The 15089-nt window shown below is 57.7% G+C and overlaps 1 protein-coding gene across 1 annotated transcript in view; it reads left to right on the plus strand.

Moving 5' to 3' along the window:
* Positions 1 to 6935: 6935 nt before the first annotated feature.
* The window catches only part of HHIPL1 (HHIP like 1), a 30497-nt gene continuing 22343 nt past the window's right edge, over positions 6936 to 15089 (plus strand). Inside the window, 2 exon segments of the mRNA XM_070357952.1 lie at positions 6936 to 7303; positions 13961 to 14607. Coding sequence (XP_070214053.1) covers positions 7022 to 7303; positions 13961 to 14607 — 929 coding nt within the window. The 5' untranslated portion in view covers positions 6936 to 7021.

The raw sequence follows: 15089 nt of genomic DNA on the forward strand, positions 1-15089 counted from the left end.
CCATTCACGGCACCCATAAATTCTTGTTGCATCCTCTTGTCCCACTTCCTCCCATCCCGTGTTTACAGATATGCCCTTGTATTGCAGTGTTTGATGGGTGTATCTGATTGGTCTTGCAGTATCAAGGTCCTGAGCCTCAGTTTCCTCATCTGTAAAATGGGGCTAATAATAATGTCCATCCTAGAAGGTTGCTGTGAGGTGCTTGCCAATCAGCTGGCCTCTTTTTAAAACATCTGTGTTTGATTTTAAACTTCAAAAGAAGAAAAAAAAATAAACAGAAGGAACTGGGCGTGACGCAGCTTTGTGATGCCTCTTTGACCTCACACCAGCACGAATGCACACGTGAGCTGTCTGCCACCAGGTCCCCGTCTTCAGGTCCCGGGGGCCACGTGAATCAGGGGGCTGCCCCCACCCCTACCCTGTGGCCGCAGGATCCTCAGGTCTCCCCAGGTACCCTGAGTCTCTGGGGGTCAGGTGTGAACTCAGAGGCATGCTTGCTGGTGTCTTCCAGCCCCTGAGACCTTCTCCCACCGCCTGCCTGCACCAGCTGTCGCCACTGAAGTCCTGGTCACATGCAGATGGAGACCCTCAGGCACAGGGTGCTGAAGGAATCACAGTGTGGTCAGGAAATGGGGGGACTGGGGTTTGAACCCCAGGCTCAGTGTCAGGACACTTCACTGAGGCCCTGAAGGTGGCTTCCTGAGCCCCCGGGACCTGACATTTTGAAAAGAGACCAGCAGATCAGCAGGCCAGCAGGTGTCCAGGGACAGGCTGAGCTGCCTTTTGGTGACTGGCAAGGCGGACAGAAGGTAGCCCTAAGCATGCTATGTGGCCTGGACAGCAGTTCAGTGAGCAAGCTCCCATATCCACACGGTCGAATCTCCAACCGGGTGAGGGGACAGAAGCCAGTCAGAGTGAAAGTGCAGAGTACAGTTCAGTTGTTCAAAGTTGGAGGTGTTAGATGATGTTCTGAGTTCTCTGTGGTACCTGCATGCACCGCCTTCAGGAAAGACTTCCCCCAGGAGCAGAGGAAAAGGCCGTGAGGTCAATGTGAGGTGCAGAAGGTGGGAGCCAGCCAGGTCTGTATCAAGCACATGCTATGTGCCAGGCCTCACCTGCCAGCCCATTTTACAGATGAGTAAACTGAGGTACAGAAGGGTTAAGCAGCCTGTCCAAGGTCACAGTAAGTGGCAGAGCCCACGCTCTGGATTACTAACCCTCCTGGCCTCTCACACTGTCCCTCACAGTTCCTCTTGTTTTGAAATCACACTTGAGACGTCTGAAGCAAATGTGGTCAAATATTAATGTGGGTGAAGTCTGGTGGTGTGTCCTTGGGCGTTCTTTCTCCCACGCTGTATGATTTCTCATAGGTGTGAGGTGTTTACAAAAGCCTCTGCTGGCCCCAGGCCCTTTGCCCAGCTGTGATCCACATCACGCAGGTAGTCCAGCTGCCAGGGTGACTGAGCAGGGACCAGCCCAGCCCCCAGCTCCCACATTCTCCCGTGCTAGGATGCCTAGCGCAATCTCCTGCTGTGGCTGAGTGGCCTGGGTCCTGGGGAGAAAGGATTAGCCGATTTGGGCTGCCCACTGGAGACAGGGAGGGCAAGTGGCCCCCTGCACAGACAGGCGGGTCAGGGGCCTTTCCCGTCACTCTGGAGAAGGAACTAATGGCTGTGTAATTAGCGGGCGTCTGCTCCGCAGGAGCTGATGCATGGCTGGCAGCCCACACTGACCCAGTCTGGCTAGAGTAGGCTTTGGGTGTTCCTCTGGTCTGTGTGTCCGGTTCTGGCAGCCGACAGTGCCCTCGGGGCTCCTGGAAATGTGGGCAATACTCCTGCGACCTCAGACAATCCTCAGGCCGAGTGGCCAGCAGTGGCCTGGCCTCACCTTCTCCCCATCCCCAACTCAAGAGGTAGGGAATTCGGGGCTGAGGGTGGGGAAGGTCGTCCACAGGGTCATCAAGGGTGTCGACGGAAGAATTGCGTTGTCTGTCTCATTCCAGGCGAGACCCGGAAGGGCAAGAAGGCAGCCTTTGGGCCCGGGAGCAACGGCTGAAAGTACCCAAGAAGCCACTGTTTGGGGAGGAAAGTCCGGAGGTTTCCTTAGCCACAGGCCTGGCTTCCGCCGCTGTTTCCCTCACGTGGAGCTTGAGGGCACATCGGCTCAAAGGACCAGCTTTGTTCCTGCTGCCCAGGCAGTGTCCCCAATCCCCTGAATATCCCTGGCCCCAGACGGCATTGGTGAAAGTTCAGGCCATCTAGTCTGAGGCCACCGGCTCAGCCCTCAGGGGCTGTAACATTCACTAGTGTTCTTAGCTTGTCCCCTTAGGTAAGACAGGCAGGTTAGAGGTTAGGTTAGAGAGGGCTGGAGTGGGGGAGACGCCTTGCAAGGGGTGTTGGGAAGCGATGTGGATGGGGCTCTGGGAAAGCCTCTCTCTCTTTTTAACATGCCTATGCTGATTAGTATTTTTTTTTTTTTAAGTTATTTATTTACTTGGGCGCGTCAGGCCTTAGCTGCGGCCCCTGGGACCTCCGTTGTGTCCTGCGGGTTCCTTCACTGTGGCACGCAGCCTTTCTAGCTGAGTTGTGCGGACTCCAAGGCACGTGGATCTTAGTTTCCTGACCAGGGATTGAACCCACAGCCCCTACATTGTAAGGTGGATTCTTAACCACTGCACCACCAGGGACGTGCCTCTGGTAGGGTTCTTAATCCTGGAGAGTGGGTTTTGTTACGGACATGGTTGTGAGAGTATTTCGCGGTGGGTAGGGAGGGGACCACAGGCTCTCCCTTCCCCCTGCAAGAGCTGTGGGAGTCTTTGGTGAGGTTCCCTGGCGATAAAGTCCCTCTTCCTTTAGACTGTGACCACGGGGCCCCACAGGAGTTCCTCAGCCTCATGCTACTTGGCACTACTGCTGCTGCTGCTGCTAAGTCGCCTCAGTCTCGTCCGACTCTGTGCGACCCCATAGACGGCAGCCCACCAGGCTTCCCCGTCCCCGGGATTCTCCAGGCAAGAACACTGGAGTGGGTTGCCATTTCCTTCTCCAACGCATGAAAGTGAAAGGTGAAAGTGAAGTCGCTCAGTCATGTCTGACTCTTAGCGACCCCATGGACTAAGCCTCCTGCAGTTCATCAACATGACCTCTGAAGCCATCCGACAGGTTCTGGATCCAGTACCTTCTGCCCCAAGTGATCCGATCACCCCTGGGACTCTGGACTCGCTTGTCTCTTCAAATTTAGGAGTGGCGGTTGACCCTCAAACCTCAGTTCTCAGATGGGTCCAGGAAAAGTCACCGATCCAATTTTCAGTCTGTTCATCCTTTTCCTTTCTTTCTTTTTTTAAAAAGATTTATTTATTTATGGCTATTCTGGGCCATTGTTACTGCCTGCGGGCTTTCTCCAAGTGCATCGACTGGGGCTACTCTTGCTGCCATTGCTGTGCAGGCTTCTCATGGCAGTGGCTTCTCTTGTTACCCAGCACCGTCTATAGAGCACAGGCTCAGGAGTCGTGGTGCCCGGGTTCGGGTGCTCCGTGGCATGTGGGATCTTCCTGGGCCAGGGATCGAACCCTTGTGCCCTGAATTGGCAGTTGGATTCTTAACCACTAGACCGGCGGAGAAGTCCCGCCCTTTGTCTTACTGGTGAGACAGGAGTGAGAACTTGCAAGCTCTGGCGCGAGGAGAGGAACCGCAGACCCTGGCTCCCCAACGCCCGCCTGCTGTGTGCTGCGGCCCGTGTTTCCTCGTCTGCACAGCGGACCTCAGCACAAACACTGTGTCCACACTGCTGCGACCTGGAAAGAGTGCTGGGGACCCTGGCAAGCGTGCCCCCATGATAGGGGCAGCAGTCAGAGGAGTCCCGGCCCCCAGGCCCCCCTCCTCGGGACCCCAGACAGCAGGCCTTCTCCGAGGTCAGACAGCCCAGCATGCCCCGAAAACAGCCAGGTGGGGACAGGGGCCTTGAGCCAAGTGCCCTGTAGCTGCTTAATGAACATTTTTCAAATGAACTAACAAACACATCACTAAAAGTTGTTCCACCCACGTGGGGATGGGGGCTCAGCAGGACGCCATGGCCTCAGACTCTGCCTGAGTGGCTGGCGGTGTCCAGACGTGTATGTTAGGGGGGAAGGTGTCTGCCTGGCCATCTCCAGAAACTCCTGTGGCAATGACATTGGGCCCTGGTGAGGCTGTCCCCACAGCTCAAGGCTATGGCCCAGGCTCCGTGTCCCCCCACCCCCGCACTCCCAGCCCCTCACACACATTCCAGGAGCCTGTGTTGATGTGCTGTTATTATGATCTGAATGTTTTCGTCCCTGCAGGACTCCCCTGGGGACTCAGTGGTAAAGAATCCGCCTGCCAATGCAGGAGACGTGGTTTCAATCCCTGATCTGGGAAAATCCCACATACCGCTGGGCAGCTAAGCCTGTGCGTCACAACTCCTGAGCCAGTGCTCGAGAGCCCGGGAGCCACAGCTACTGAAGCCTGAGTGCCCAGAGCCAGTGCCCCACCACCAGAGAAGCCAGCGCAATGAGAAGCCCACACACCCCAACTAGAGTGTAGCCCCTGCTCATGCAACTAGAGAAAAGCCCCTGAGGCAACGAAGACCCAGGAGAGCCAAAAATATATAAAGTAATTAAATAATACATTTAAAAAAATCTTATTTGAATGTTCATGCTCCTCCAAACATAAATCCTAATCCCTAACACAATGGTATTAGGAGGTGATGCCTTTGGGAGGTCATTAAGTCATGTGAGTGGAGCCCCCATGAGCCGGATTAGTGCCCTTGGAAAAAGATACAAGCTTCCTCTCTCTCTCTCTCTCTGCCACATGAAGACACAACAAGAAAATAGATGCCTGCAATGCAGAAGAGAGCCAGCACCAGAACCCAATTGTGCTGTCAGCCTAATCTTGAACTTCCAGCCTCTGGAACTGTGAGAAATGAATCTCTGCTGCTTACAAGCCACTCAGTCTGAGACAGGGACCATTGCCCTGGGTGGCTCCAGGCTGGGAGGAAGGGGCCACTGTACAAGCCCTCCGCAGCTCCCGTCTGGCCCTGCCCTTGCCCCCGTGGCCTGTAGGAGGGCCCCAGCACTTCCCAGGCTGCAGCCTCAGCCTCCCCTGCAAGGTAGGCCAGTGAGAAGAGCCAGAAGGCCAGAGGAAGGGAGAAGCCGGAGGATTTCTTTCCCTCTGAAACAGAGTCTTTAACGGGGACTGTCTCCAGTTCCACCAGACATGCCCGCTGGCCACCCAGCTCTGGCCAGGTGACCTAGCCCCTTGGTTGTAGTGATGCTCCCCGCTGTTCCTCCAGTCAGGTGCTTGTAGAATCTTCCTGCTAGTCTCCAGGCTGCCTCACTGTTTCCTGTACAGCTTCTTGGGCATCAATTCTCTACATTAAATTCTCCATTTTATTGTATTTATTTTTTTTTATAGGGCATGTTGGTCATGGTAGAGATTTTGTTTTTATTTAATTTATTTGGCTATGACATGAGGTACGTGGATCTTAGCTCCCTGACCAGGGATTGAACCTGTGCCCCCACTGCAGTGGAAATGGGGAGTCTCAACCACTGGACCACCAGGGAAGTCCACCCCCCCACACTTTAAGTGCTTAGAGATGTTTGACGTGCTGTGGACACCCTGGCTCACACATGGTACGTGTCCAGGCCTAAAGCACAGACCTCAGGGAGCTTAGAGTCCTGCAGAGTCAAGGTCACCCCCAGTCCTGCCACGAGGGCTGGCACAAAGACACAGATCCTGTCCCCCAGGGCAGCCCAAAGAGACCTGCCCAGAATGGGTGTGTGAGTTGGGGCCATGAAGGCTGAGTAGGAGTTTGCCAGGCTGAGAAGACGGAGAAGAGCATTCTTGGGAGAAGCAAGTGCTAAGGCCCACCTGGAAGAGTATGCCCTGGGGGGATTTCTTGCTCTGAAATTCTGGCAGTGGGGGGCAGTGTGTGTGTGTGTGTGTGTGTGTGTGTGTGTGTGTAGCAGGGTCCTGTCTGGGCAGTGGGAGCCGCAGGTGAACTCCATCCTGCCCCGTGTGTTGTATACCAGGGTAGCTCAAAGAGTAATTCCAGAATTTCTTGCATTAGAGTTCTACAGGGGGGTCATCAGAATCTCTGGGCCTCAGAAGCAGCATTTCAGGGGGGCTGGCTTGCTCAAGAGAGTTTTCAAATCCCGTCTCTGGGCTCTGAGAGGCCTCAGGCCTGCTCAGCAGGGCAAGGACCCCCATGGTATTTGCCTTTCTGAAAAACCTCTAGGGCTCTGTGGAGTGGAGCTGATGGGGATTGGGGAGAGACACGTCTGCTGCGGCTGCCCATTCCGACATCCGGGTGGTGATGCTGGTTCCGTCATCGGGGTGGTGATGCCCAGCAGAAGCTGGAGGGTAAACAACTGGAGGTTCACCCAGGCAGGAGCCGGAGGGAGGAGACCCTACAGTGCCAGGCTGTCTGGAGGCTGCTGCCCAGGAGTAGAGAAGGCGAAGAAGCCTGGAGTGGGCGTCCACGGTGGACTCTGGAGGCGGCCCCAACCTCCCTCCCCACCTTGTGAGTCCCAGGCCAGCGCCACCACCTTTTTACATGACCGTGCTCCCATTTTAAGTGATTTTGTGAGAATTTCCACCACGGGGCCCATGGTGTCCCTCCCCTGGCCCAGTCAGAGTCTCCCGCACCTCCTGGGCTAAAAACCCCGGGGGGAGACAGCTGCATCCCAGATGAAAACGGGAAACACAGTCCGCACCCGGCCCCAGGAGGCCAGGTCACCGCCAGACTCCGGATTCTGGAGGTTGCGCCGAGCTGTGCACCGCGCCCCTCTGCGCTCAGTCCCGGGCCAGAGGTGACCTCCTAGCACAGGAGGTCTCCAGGTCTCCCAACCCGAGGCTCTGCGGGGCGGGCGTCCCGGGAGGCTGCCGGCGGGGCGGGAGGCGGGCGCTCAGGGCGCGGCCGGCGGCTACTCGCGGGCCGCACTGGGCCGGGGGTGCCTCCCTCCGCCTCTTCCTCCGCCGGCCGGGCCGGGGCGGAGCGGGGCGGCGGCATGGCGGGCCGGCGGGCCGGGGCCGGGGCCGGGGCCGGGACGCTGCTGGCGCTGCTGGTGCTTCGGGCGCTCGGGGCCGCGGCGCACCCGCAGTGCCTGGACTTCAGGCCGCCCTTCCGGCCGCCGCAGCCGCTGCGCTTCTGCTCGCAGTACTCGGCCTTCGGCTGCTGCACTCCCGAGCAGGACGCGGCGCTGGCCCGGCGCTTCGGGGCCGTGGCGGCGCGCGTGGACGCCGCGATGTGGGCCGAGTGCGCCGGCTACGCGCTCGATCTGCTGTGCCAGGTGAGCTGGCGCGCTGGCCGTGCGGGGCGCGCGGTGGGAGGGCGCGCGCGCGGGGCCTCGGTCCCAGATGCGAGGGTGGCGGCGGTGGCAACCCTACTGGGCGAGAAGGATCGAGACTGGGCATAGGGCTTCGGAACCAGAAGCCCCCGGGCGGGAGTCATTTGGCAGGGGGCGGGGAGTCGGGCATCCTGGGATGTCTGTGGGCTTTGCCATCACTAACTTTGTGACTTAGGTTTTCTCTGGGTCTCGGTTTCTCCTCCTGATGAAATCATTGCTCCCTCTGAGTCTGGGGGGTCTTCTGCCTTGGCACCGCCTAAAGATGCCCCCAGTGCCCCGGCCCCGAAGAGCCCTGCCTTTGTCCAAGCTCCAGGACGGGAAGCTTTTGTCCTGCTGAGCTCCATTGTGTTGCCCCTGGGGGGAGGGGGGCGCCCACTGACCCCTGCAGAGGGCATGATCGGCGCGCTGGGCTTGGGTTTGTCGAGGGGTTTGGGGGACCCTGCTCTCAATGAGGGCCTTTCCCCCGAACCTGAAGGAGTGCTCTGAGGGCCCCTCCGGACTGCGGGACCCTGACACCCACTGGGGCTCCTACCGTGCGTGACCCCAGAGATGAGATGTGCCAGGCGGTTCCAGACCCCCTAGGTTTGTGCTGTGCCCTCTCCCTGGGATGGTGCTCCCACCCAGCGCAGGCTCACTCATCCTCGGAGACCACCCAAGACATCCCTGTGGTGAAGCCTCTTGGCCCCTGTCCCTCCTCTGAGACCTAAACCCCGGCTTCTCCTCACACCAGATTGTGCCTCCGTTGTTCATTTTCCTGACTCCAGAGAGCCTGATGACCCCACCCCCTGGAGGGTATTGGGTCAAGGCTGAGAAGTCCGAAGGCGGGCCCAGGCCCAGTCCCGGGAAAGTGAGAGGACCCGTGGGTGGAGAGTCCCAGCCTTCTGCCATTGGGGGCAGGTGCTGGTGGGAGGGGTGGGGCCAACCGGGGCTGGCTTGGATTCAGACGTACTAGGGTCTGACCCTGGCTCTGCCACTTCCTGGCCTCACAACCCCGGACAGGTCATCCCTCCACTTCAGTTGCATCATGTTTACATTGGGGGAGGCCTAAGCTTCCCCGCCCTCCCACCCCCCGCTTGCCGTGAAGACTGAATGACACACACTCAGAGCTCAGGGAGCCATTCTGCCTGGATTTCTCTAGGCCTCCTTGGTCCCCAGTGGCCGCCCAGCCCCAAGCGGGGACGGAGTGGGGCCCAGAGGCTGATTCAGGGAAGCCCAGAGAGGCAGGGACTGGCCTGGTGATCATACAACCCGGAAGTGGCCGTGGTGACACTTGGGCCACACTCATTGCCCATGTGAGTGAGCCATCGTCTGAGCAAGAAATAAGAGGGGCTGCGAGGGCTCTCTCTTTTGGTGGACTCCCCTGAGCCCCCACGCTGTGCATCTCAGGGGAGTGAGAATGGTGCAGTCAAACGTCCACCTCCCTCACCAATCTGGGGGCCCCGGAGGATCAGATCCTGTAGTCTTCCCATGTCAGTCACGTAGAAGAATTCATGCGTCTATTCCGTGTTTTTTGCCTTTTTGTTTTAATTGAGCATTTACTATGTGCCAGGCTCAGCGGGGCACTGAAGGTAGGCAGGTCTGCGGAGGAAGAAGGGAAGGGCCAGCCCCGCTACCCTCCCCCTGGCAGGAGGCTCCCCTCTGTCCTTGGGAACCGTCCCAGCATGGCCTGGCCTTGAGCAAGCTGTGGTAAGATGGCTGCTAGCATCTCACCCCAGGCGTCTCAGGAGTGACCTCATGTCTGGAGCGAGCTTGGAGAGTGCAGCAGAGGCTGGATCATGGTTTCCCTGGAGGGCCTCGGGAGGGAGGGAGAGCGCTGGACCGGGGACAGTGTTCCCAGCAAGCCAAGGCCGAGTCTGGACTCAGCACCTCCTGACTTCCACCAGGGGAGGGGGCCGAGGTGCCTTGTTTACAAGTTCCAGTCAGTGATGGAATTCAGGCACTCACATCTGCCTGGACTCCTGATAGCAAAAGAGACCATGAAACATGCCTGCGCCCACAGTCCCCCCAGAACATGCGCCCATCTGACACCCACGACTCCTCCAGATGCCCGTGATGGCTACCTAGCCAGAGGGCAGTAGTCCCTCCTGGCCCCTTCAGACCCTTTCCTGAGGCTTTGCTCTGGTCCATCTGATGTCATAGGAAGGAGAAGAGAGAGCTTGTGACATGTGGTAGCTCAGGTCCCAGGTTGATGAGAGCCAGTCCATGCAACAAACCTCCACGTGACTGCGATGGCCTCTAAGTGCCCCAAGTCATCAAAGCCTGGTTTCTGATAGAAGTCTGTGCACAACATGCTCTGCAGGTGCAGCCACTGGGCAGACAGTGCTTCAGAGCCTGTCAGGAGTTGGCCCTGTGCTGGGTGCTGGGCCCAGCGGCAGTTGGCCAGTCACAAACCCAGTTCTCAAAAGTCTCCTTGTTCAATTCAGGAGACACAGAGACACTTATCAGAATGGGCCAAAGGCTCTCTCCAAGGGTCACCATGGAGGCAGAGCTTGCCCTGAAAAAGTCAAGGAAGCCTTCCTGGAGGAGGGAACACTGAGTTGCCTCTTGATAGTCCAACTTGTTTGAGCACTTACTCAGGAAACACATGTATCACTTCAGTGTATTTATCCCAATAATGCTATGCTTCAGTTTATTTCTCTTGGGAATTTTTTCCCTTTATAGATGGGGACGTAGGCACAGATAGGTTAAGGAACTTGGCCAAGGCCACTCGGGGAATGGTCGATTCAGTCTCCTGTGTGCTCTGACTCCAGAACCCCTCTCTTAATCACTTTGCCATATCACCTGTCTTCTTGAAGCCTCACTATGTGCTGGGCCCTGGAATCCCTGCCCTGAAGGGTCCTACAGCCTAGTGGGTGGACAGACACACAGAGATAACTCAGTCTTAGTCAAGCAGACCACCTGAACAATGGGAGGTGCAGCAGAAACAGAGCTCACGCTGCAAGCTACAGAATTGCATTTAGGTGAATGTTGGTCTGAGACATGGGCAGAGAACTGTAGGAGCATCCACAAGGGCCAGGGGAGTCAGGGAACAGAGGTGTAAGAGGAGGCTATTGAGTCGGGCTTTGAGGCATGCATAGGAGTTTGCCAGATGCCAAACTGGGCAAGGAGGGAATGTCCTACAAGTGAATATTGTGTGCAAAGACTCAGTCTTCCTGGGGAATTCCCTGGTGGTCCAGTGGTTAGGGCTCTGTGATTTCACTGCTGAGAGTTTGATCCCTGGTCAAGGAACTACCTACATGGCACAATCAAAAAAAAAAAAGACTCAGTCTTCCTAAAGAGTAGATGAAGGACATAGAAGCCTTTGGGACTCTGGGCCGTGGGTCATGAGTGTCAGCGACCGCACAGAGGCAGCCTTGGGCAGTAACGTGGGCAGGCTGGTTGTCCCTGTGCTGAAAGGCACAGACAGCTAAGCAATGTGATACTGGGCTGGTTTTCCATGGGTTTTCTGCTGCCTCCCCCCACTGACCACTGTGAAGCTAGTTGCTGGGTTTTTTTTTTTTTGCTATTTATTTATTTGGCCGTGCCAGGTCTTAGCTGTGGCACACAGGAGTTTTAGTTGCGGTGTGAGAACTCAGCTGTCGCATGTGGGATATAGTTTCCTGACCAGGGATGGAACCTGGGCCTCCTGCACTGGGAGTGTGGAGTCTTAGCCACTGGACCACCAGATAAGTCCCATGGGTTGGGATCTGATTGGCTTGCAGAAATCTGTTTTGCTGCCCACTGTCTCTGGAGCCGAGGACAGTGCCTGGCTCGGAATCTGAATGCAGTAAACACTTGTTGAATGAAATTCCGGTGAGTAATCTGAAAAGAGCCCTGGTCTGGGTGTCATGAGACCTGGGTCTGAGCCGTGGCTTGGCCACTTCTTGGCATGTGGCCTTCTTGGAGCCTCAGCTTCTCATATCTAGTAGGAATCACCATGACCCTACCTCGAAAAGCAGAAATGAGCTGTGTGTGTGCACAGACCCTCTCTGATCCACCCACAGCTGCTGGCGGGACTCACGGGGCCTCCAGGGGAAGCGTGAGAGAGGGGCCACAGCACAGAGGCCAGGGCTGGGCCGTCTGGAACACATGGAACATGGCCTCCCTGTCTGGGCCCGGGACGGTGCTCACCAGACCACAAGCACGTCACCAAGTGGCCCTCAGCCCCACGGTAGCAGGAGACAGGCCAGGAGGACCGGCCAACGGTGTGACCAAAAGCCACAATCGTGTAAAAGGAGGGTGTGGCCTCTGGCCAGGAGCCTGAGAACCCAGCCAAGAGGGCAGCCTGCCACCCATGGCCCCTGGGGGCCTCCGGTAGGAGCCCAGCAGGGCCCTGCCTGGGAATGGGCAGTGTGGGCCTGTCTGTGCCTCCCCTACTGGGGGACAAGCATCCCTGGAGGCCTCCGGGGGCCCGGGGCTGAGTCAGACCCACAGGCCCTAGCCTGGTGAGCTCATGGTGGGGGCGGGGGATGGGGGTTGGGGGCTCGGTCAGAGGCTCTAGCTGAGGGAAGTCCTTAGAGAGCCTGGGGTGCTGAGACCTTTGCTCTGGGGGGCGGGGGGTTGGGAAGGGGCTTTCAGCTCTCAGATGGTGGGTTCTGGATCTCGAAGCTGGGAGAGGCCTGGTCACATTGGTTGTCTCCACATAGGTTCTCAGAAAGCAGAACCTGGGCCAGAGTGCATGGGTTTTTTCCCTTCTTAGGGTGAGTGGACCCTGCCAGCAGGAGTGACCAGGGGCAGAGAGAGAGCCATCAAGGATGCAGTTGCAAGTTGGCTGCTGCCAAATGTGACTGATGCTTGAGCTGGCGAGACCATGGGTCCAAGAAACTGTATAGATGGCAGATCAGGACTGGCCCCGGGCAGGGGTGTGGGGGGGCTGTGGTGGTGAGCCCAGAGGAAGACAGAACAATTTATCCATCAGCTTCCTTCTCCCAGGGGCCCAAGGTTTGCCACATCAGGCCCCCGCCTTCCAGATCCTGCCCAGGCGGGCGCTGAGTGGGATCCCAAGTGTCTCATCAGTGGGGAAGCCCCCAGGGGGTGGTGGAGGAGGGAGCCATAGCTGTTGGATTTTGTCCCATGGAGTCACAGCCCAGCAGAGCCGGAAAAGGGGCCAGTGAGGTCAGGAGGGTCTGAAGAAGTCCTGGAGGGGAGGGGGAGCAGGGGAGGAGAGGGTCTGATTCATCTCACGGAGAATCTGGTCTGGCCGCAGGAGACAGGCTCAGGGCCCCGCCTGGAGGGGCCTAACCCAAGGTCAGAGGGAAGGAGGGAAGCGGGTCCTGGTGGCCAGGGGGACAGAGGAAGTGGGGGAGGAGTGTAATCAAGGTACTCGCATGTGTACACGTGTCACCTCCCCGGTGCTGGGGGGATGGGGTCCACCTGAGACCAAACCCACATCCTCCATGCTCACCGAATGGTGCTGAGTGACACTGGGAGACCCACACCTCGGTCTCCCCGTGTGCAGGAGGGAGCCCCCCGTCATGGGCTCTTGTGGGGATTAAACGATGGAGGGAGGAGCACTTATCCCCACGCAGGGCTGGTCAGGGTGAGTCAGTGTCCAGCATGGTGTCTAGGTATTCACCGTGGGCCTCCTGTATGCCAGACACCATCTCGGGCTCTGGGATACGACAGGGACCAACGCAGGCCAAATTCCTGCCCTTGTGGAATTAGGTTCCGCGGAAGGCAGACAATAACCAAGTAAACCCATTGATTTTTATTATATTATCAGGGAACGTTACAGTGTTTGTTTTTTTGTTGTTTTCTGTTTTAAGCCAAAACAGAGGTCAGGAGGAAGTGGGGGTGATGGATGGGTGGTCAGTGAAGACCTTCCTGGAGGTGCCCCTCGAGTAGGGATCTAAAAAAAAAGTGGAGTGAATCATGGAGGTATAGGGCGGAGGCAGCATATTAAGAGAGAAAGTGGAACTTCCCTGGTGGCCCAGTAGCTAAGTCTCTGCACTCCCAATGCAGAAGGCCACGGGTTCGATCCCTGGTCAGGGAACTGGATCCCACATGCTGCAAAAGTTCACATGTGTTAGTCACTCAGTTGTGTCCAACTCTTTGGGACCCCATGGTCTGTAACCCGCCAGGCTCTTCTGTCCATGGAATTCTCCAGGCAATAGTACTGGAGTGGGTAGCCATTTCCTTCTCCAGGGGATCTTCCTGACCCAGGGATCAAACCCTGGTCTCCTGCATTAAGGCAGATTCTTTACCATCTGAGCCACCAGGGAAGCCCTGTCACATACTACAGCTGAAGATCTCGAGGGCCGAAACTAAGACCTGGGGCAGCCAAATACATAAATATTATTTTAAAAATAAATAAAAGAAAAAATATTAAAATGCCTCAGATCCTTTCTGGCAGACAGTAGGTGCTGAAGAGTAGCTCCTGATGTTGTTAGTAGCAGGAGTAGTCATAGTGTGGTTATTCTAACAGAAGCATCAAGGCAAGAGAAAGGAGGAAGGTGAGGAGATGCAGGGCCCCTGGGGCTGTATGTGGGTGGAACGGACAGACGGCGTCTTCCCATTTTACAGATCAGCAGACTGAGGCTCTAGGAGATGGGGTGAACCACCCGCGGTCACACGGCTGGTAAGCCCCGCCCAGAGCATCCCTGCGCGTGCCTGTCTCTGCAGGAATGCTCGCCCTACGCGGCCCACCTCTACGACGCAGAGGACCCGTCCACGCCCCTGCGGACGGTGCCCGGGCTCTGCGAGGACTACTGTCTGGACATGTGGCAGACGTGCCGGGGCCTCTTCCGGCATCTGTCTCCGGACCGCGAGCTCTGGGCGCTGGAGGGCAACCGCGCCAAGCTCTGCCGCTCGCTGTCCCTGGACGACACCGACTACTGCTTCCCGCGCCTGCTGGTCAACGAGAACCTCAACTCCAACCTGGGCCGCGTGGTGGCCGACGCCGAGGGCTGCCTGCAGCTGTGCCTGGAGGAGGTGGCCAACGGGCTGCGCAACCCGGTGGCCATGGTCCACGCCCGGGACGGCACCCACCGCTTCTTCGTGGCCGAGCAGCTGGGGCTGGTGTGGGTCTACCTGCCCGACCGCTCGCGGCTGGAGAAGCCCTTCCTGAACATCAGCCGCGCCGTGCTCACCTCGCCCTGGGAGGGCGACGAGCGGGGCTTCCTGGGCCTGGCCTTCCACCCCAGCTTCCGGCACAACGGCAAGCTCTACGTCTACTACTCGGTGGGTGTCGGCTTTGACGAGTGGATCCGCATCAGCGAGTTCAGGGTCTCGGAGGATGACGTCAACGCTGTGGACCACGACTCTGAGAGGTGGTTCCCCCCCGGGAGCCCAGGCCGGGAGGGGGCGGGCTGAGATCTGGCAAGGCTGTGCACAGGCAATGGTCCATTGGATCTGCGCTGCTCCCCGAGGGGTGTGAAATATTTTGACCATCACACCCAGTAAGGGGGCTGAGTCCCCTAGGAGTTCAAGGGAGAGGCAGTTGCCAAACAGACATCACGGGGACTTGAGTCCAGCTCCTGGATCAGGTACTTTAGACGGTTCATTTCACTTGGTTCTCATACAGCCCCATTTTACAGATGAGGAAGTGGCGGCTCAGAGAGGTAAAGGGACTGCTAGGTCACAGAGCTAGGAAATGTCAGAGCTGGAACTCGAATCTGTCTGCTTCCTTCCCAGGCCCAACCCACTGCTCCCACCCGCCCAGCTCTGGCCCCAAGGGACCATTCTCACCTGGCTGGCCCCCACCTCCTCCTTGTCACCTCCACACTCCACCCCCAGGCAAATTGCTCCTTCC

Source organism: Bos mutus, chromosome 21 (genome assembly GCF_027580195.1).
Source record: "Bos mutus isolate GX-2022 chromosome 21, NWIPB_WYAK_1.1, whole genome shotgun sequence".
Lineage (NCBI taxonomy): Eukaryota > Metazoa > Chordata > Mammalia > Artiodactyla > Bovidae > Bos > Bos mutus.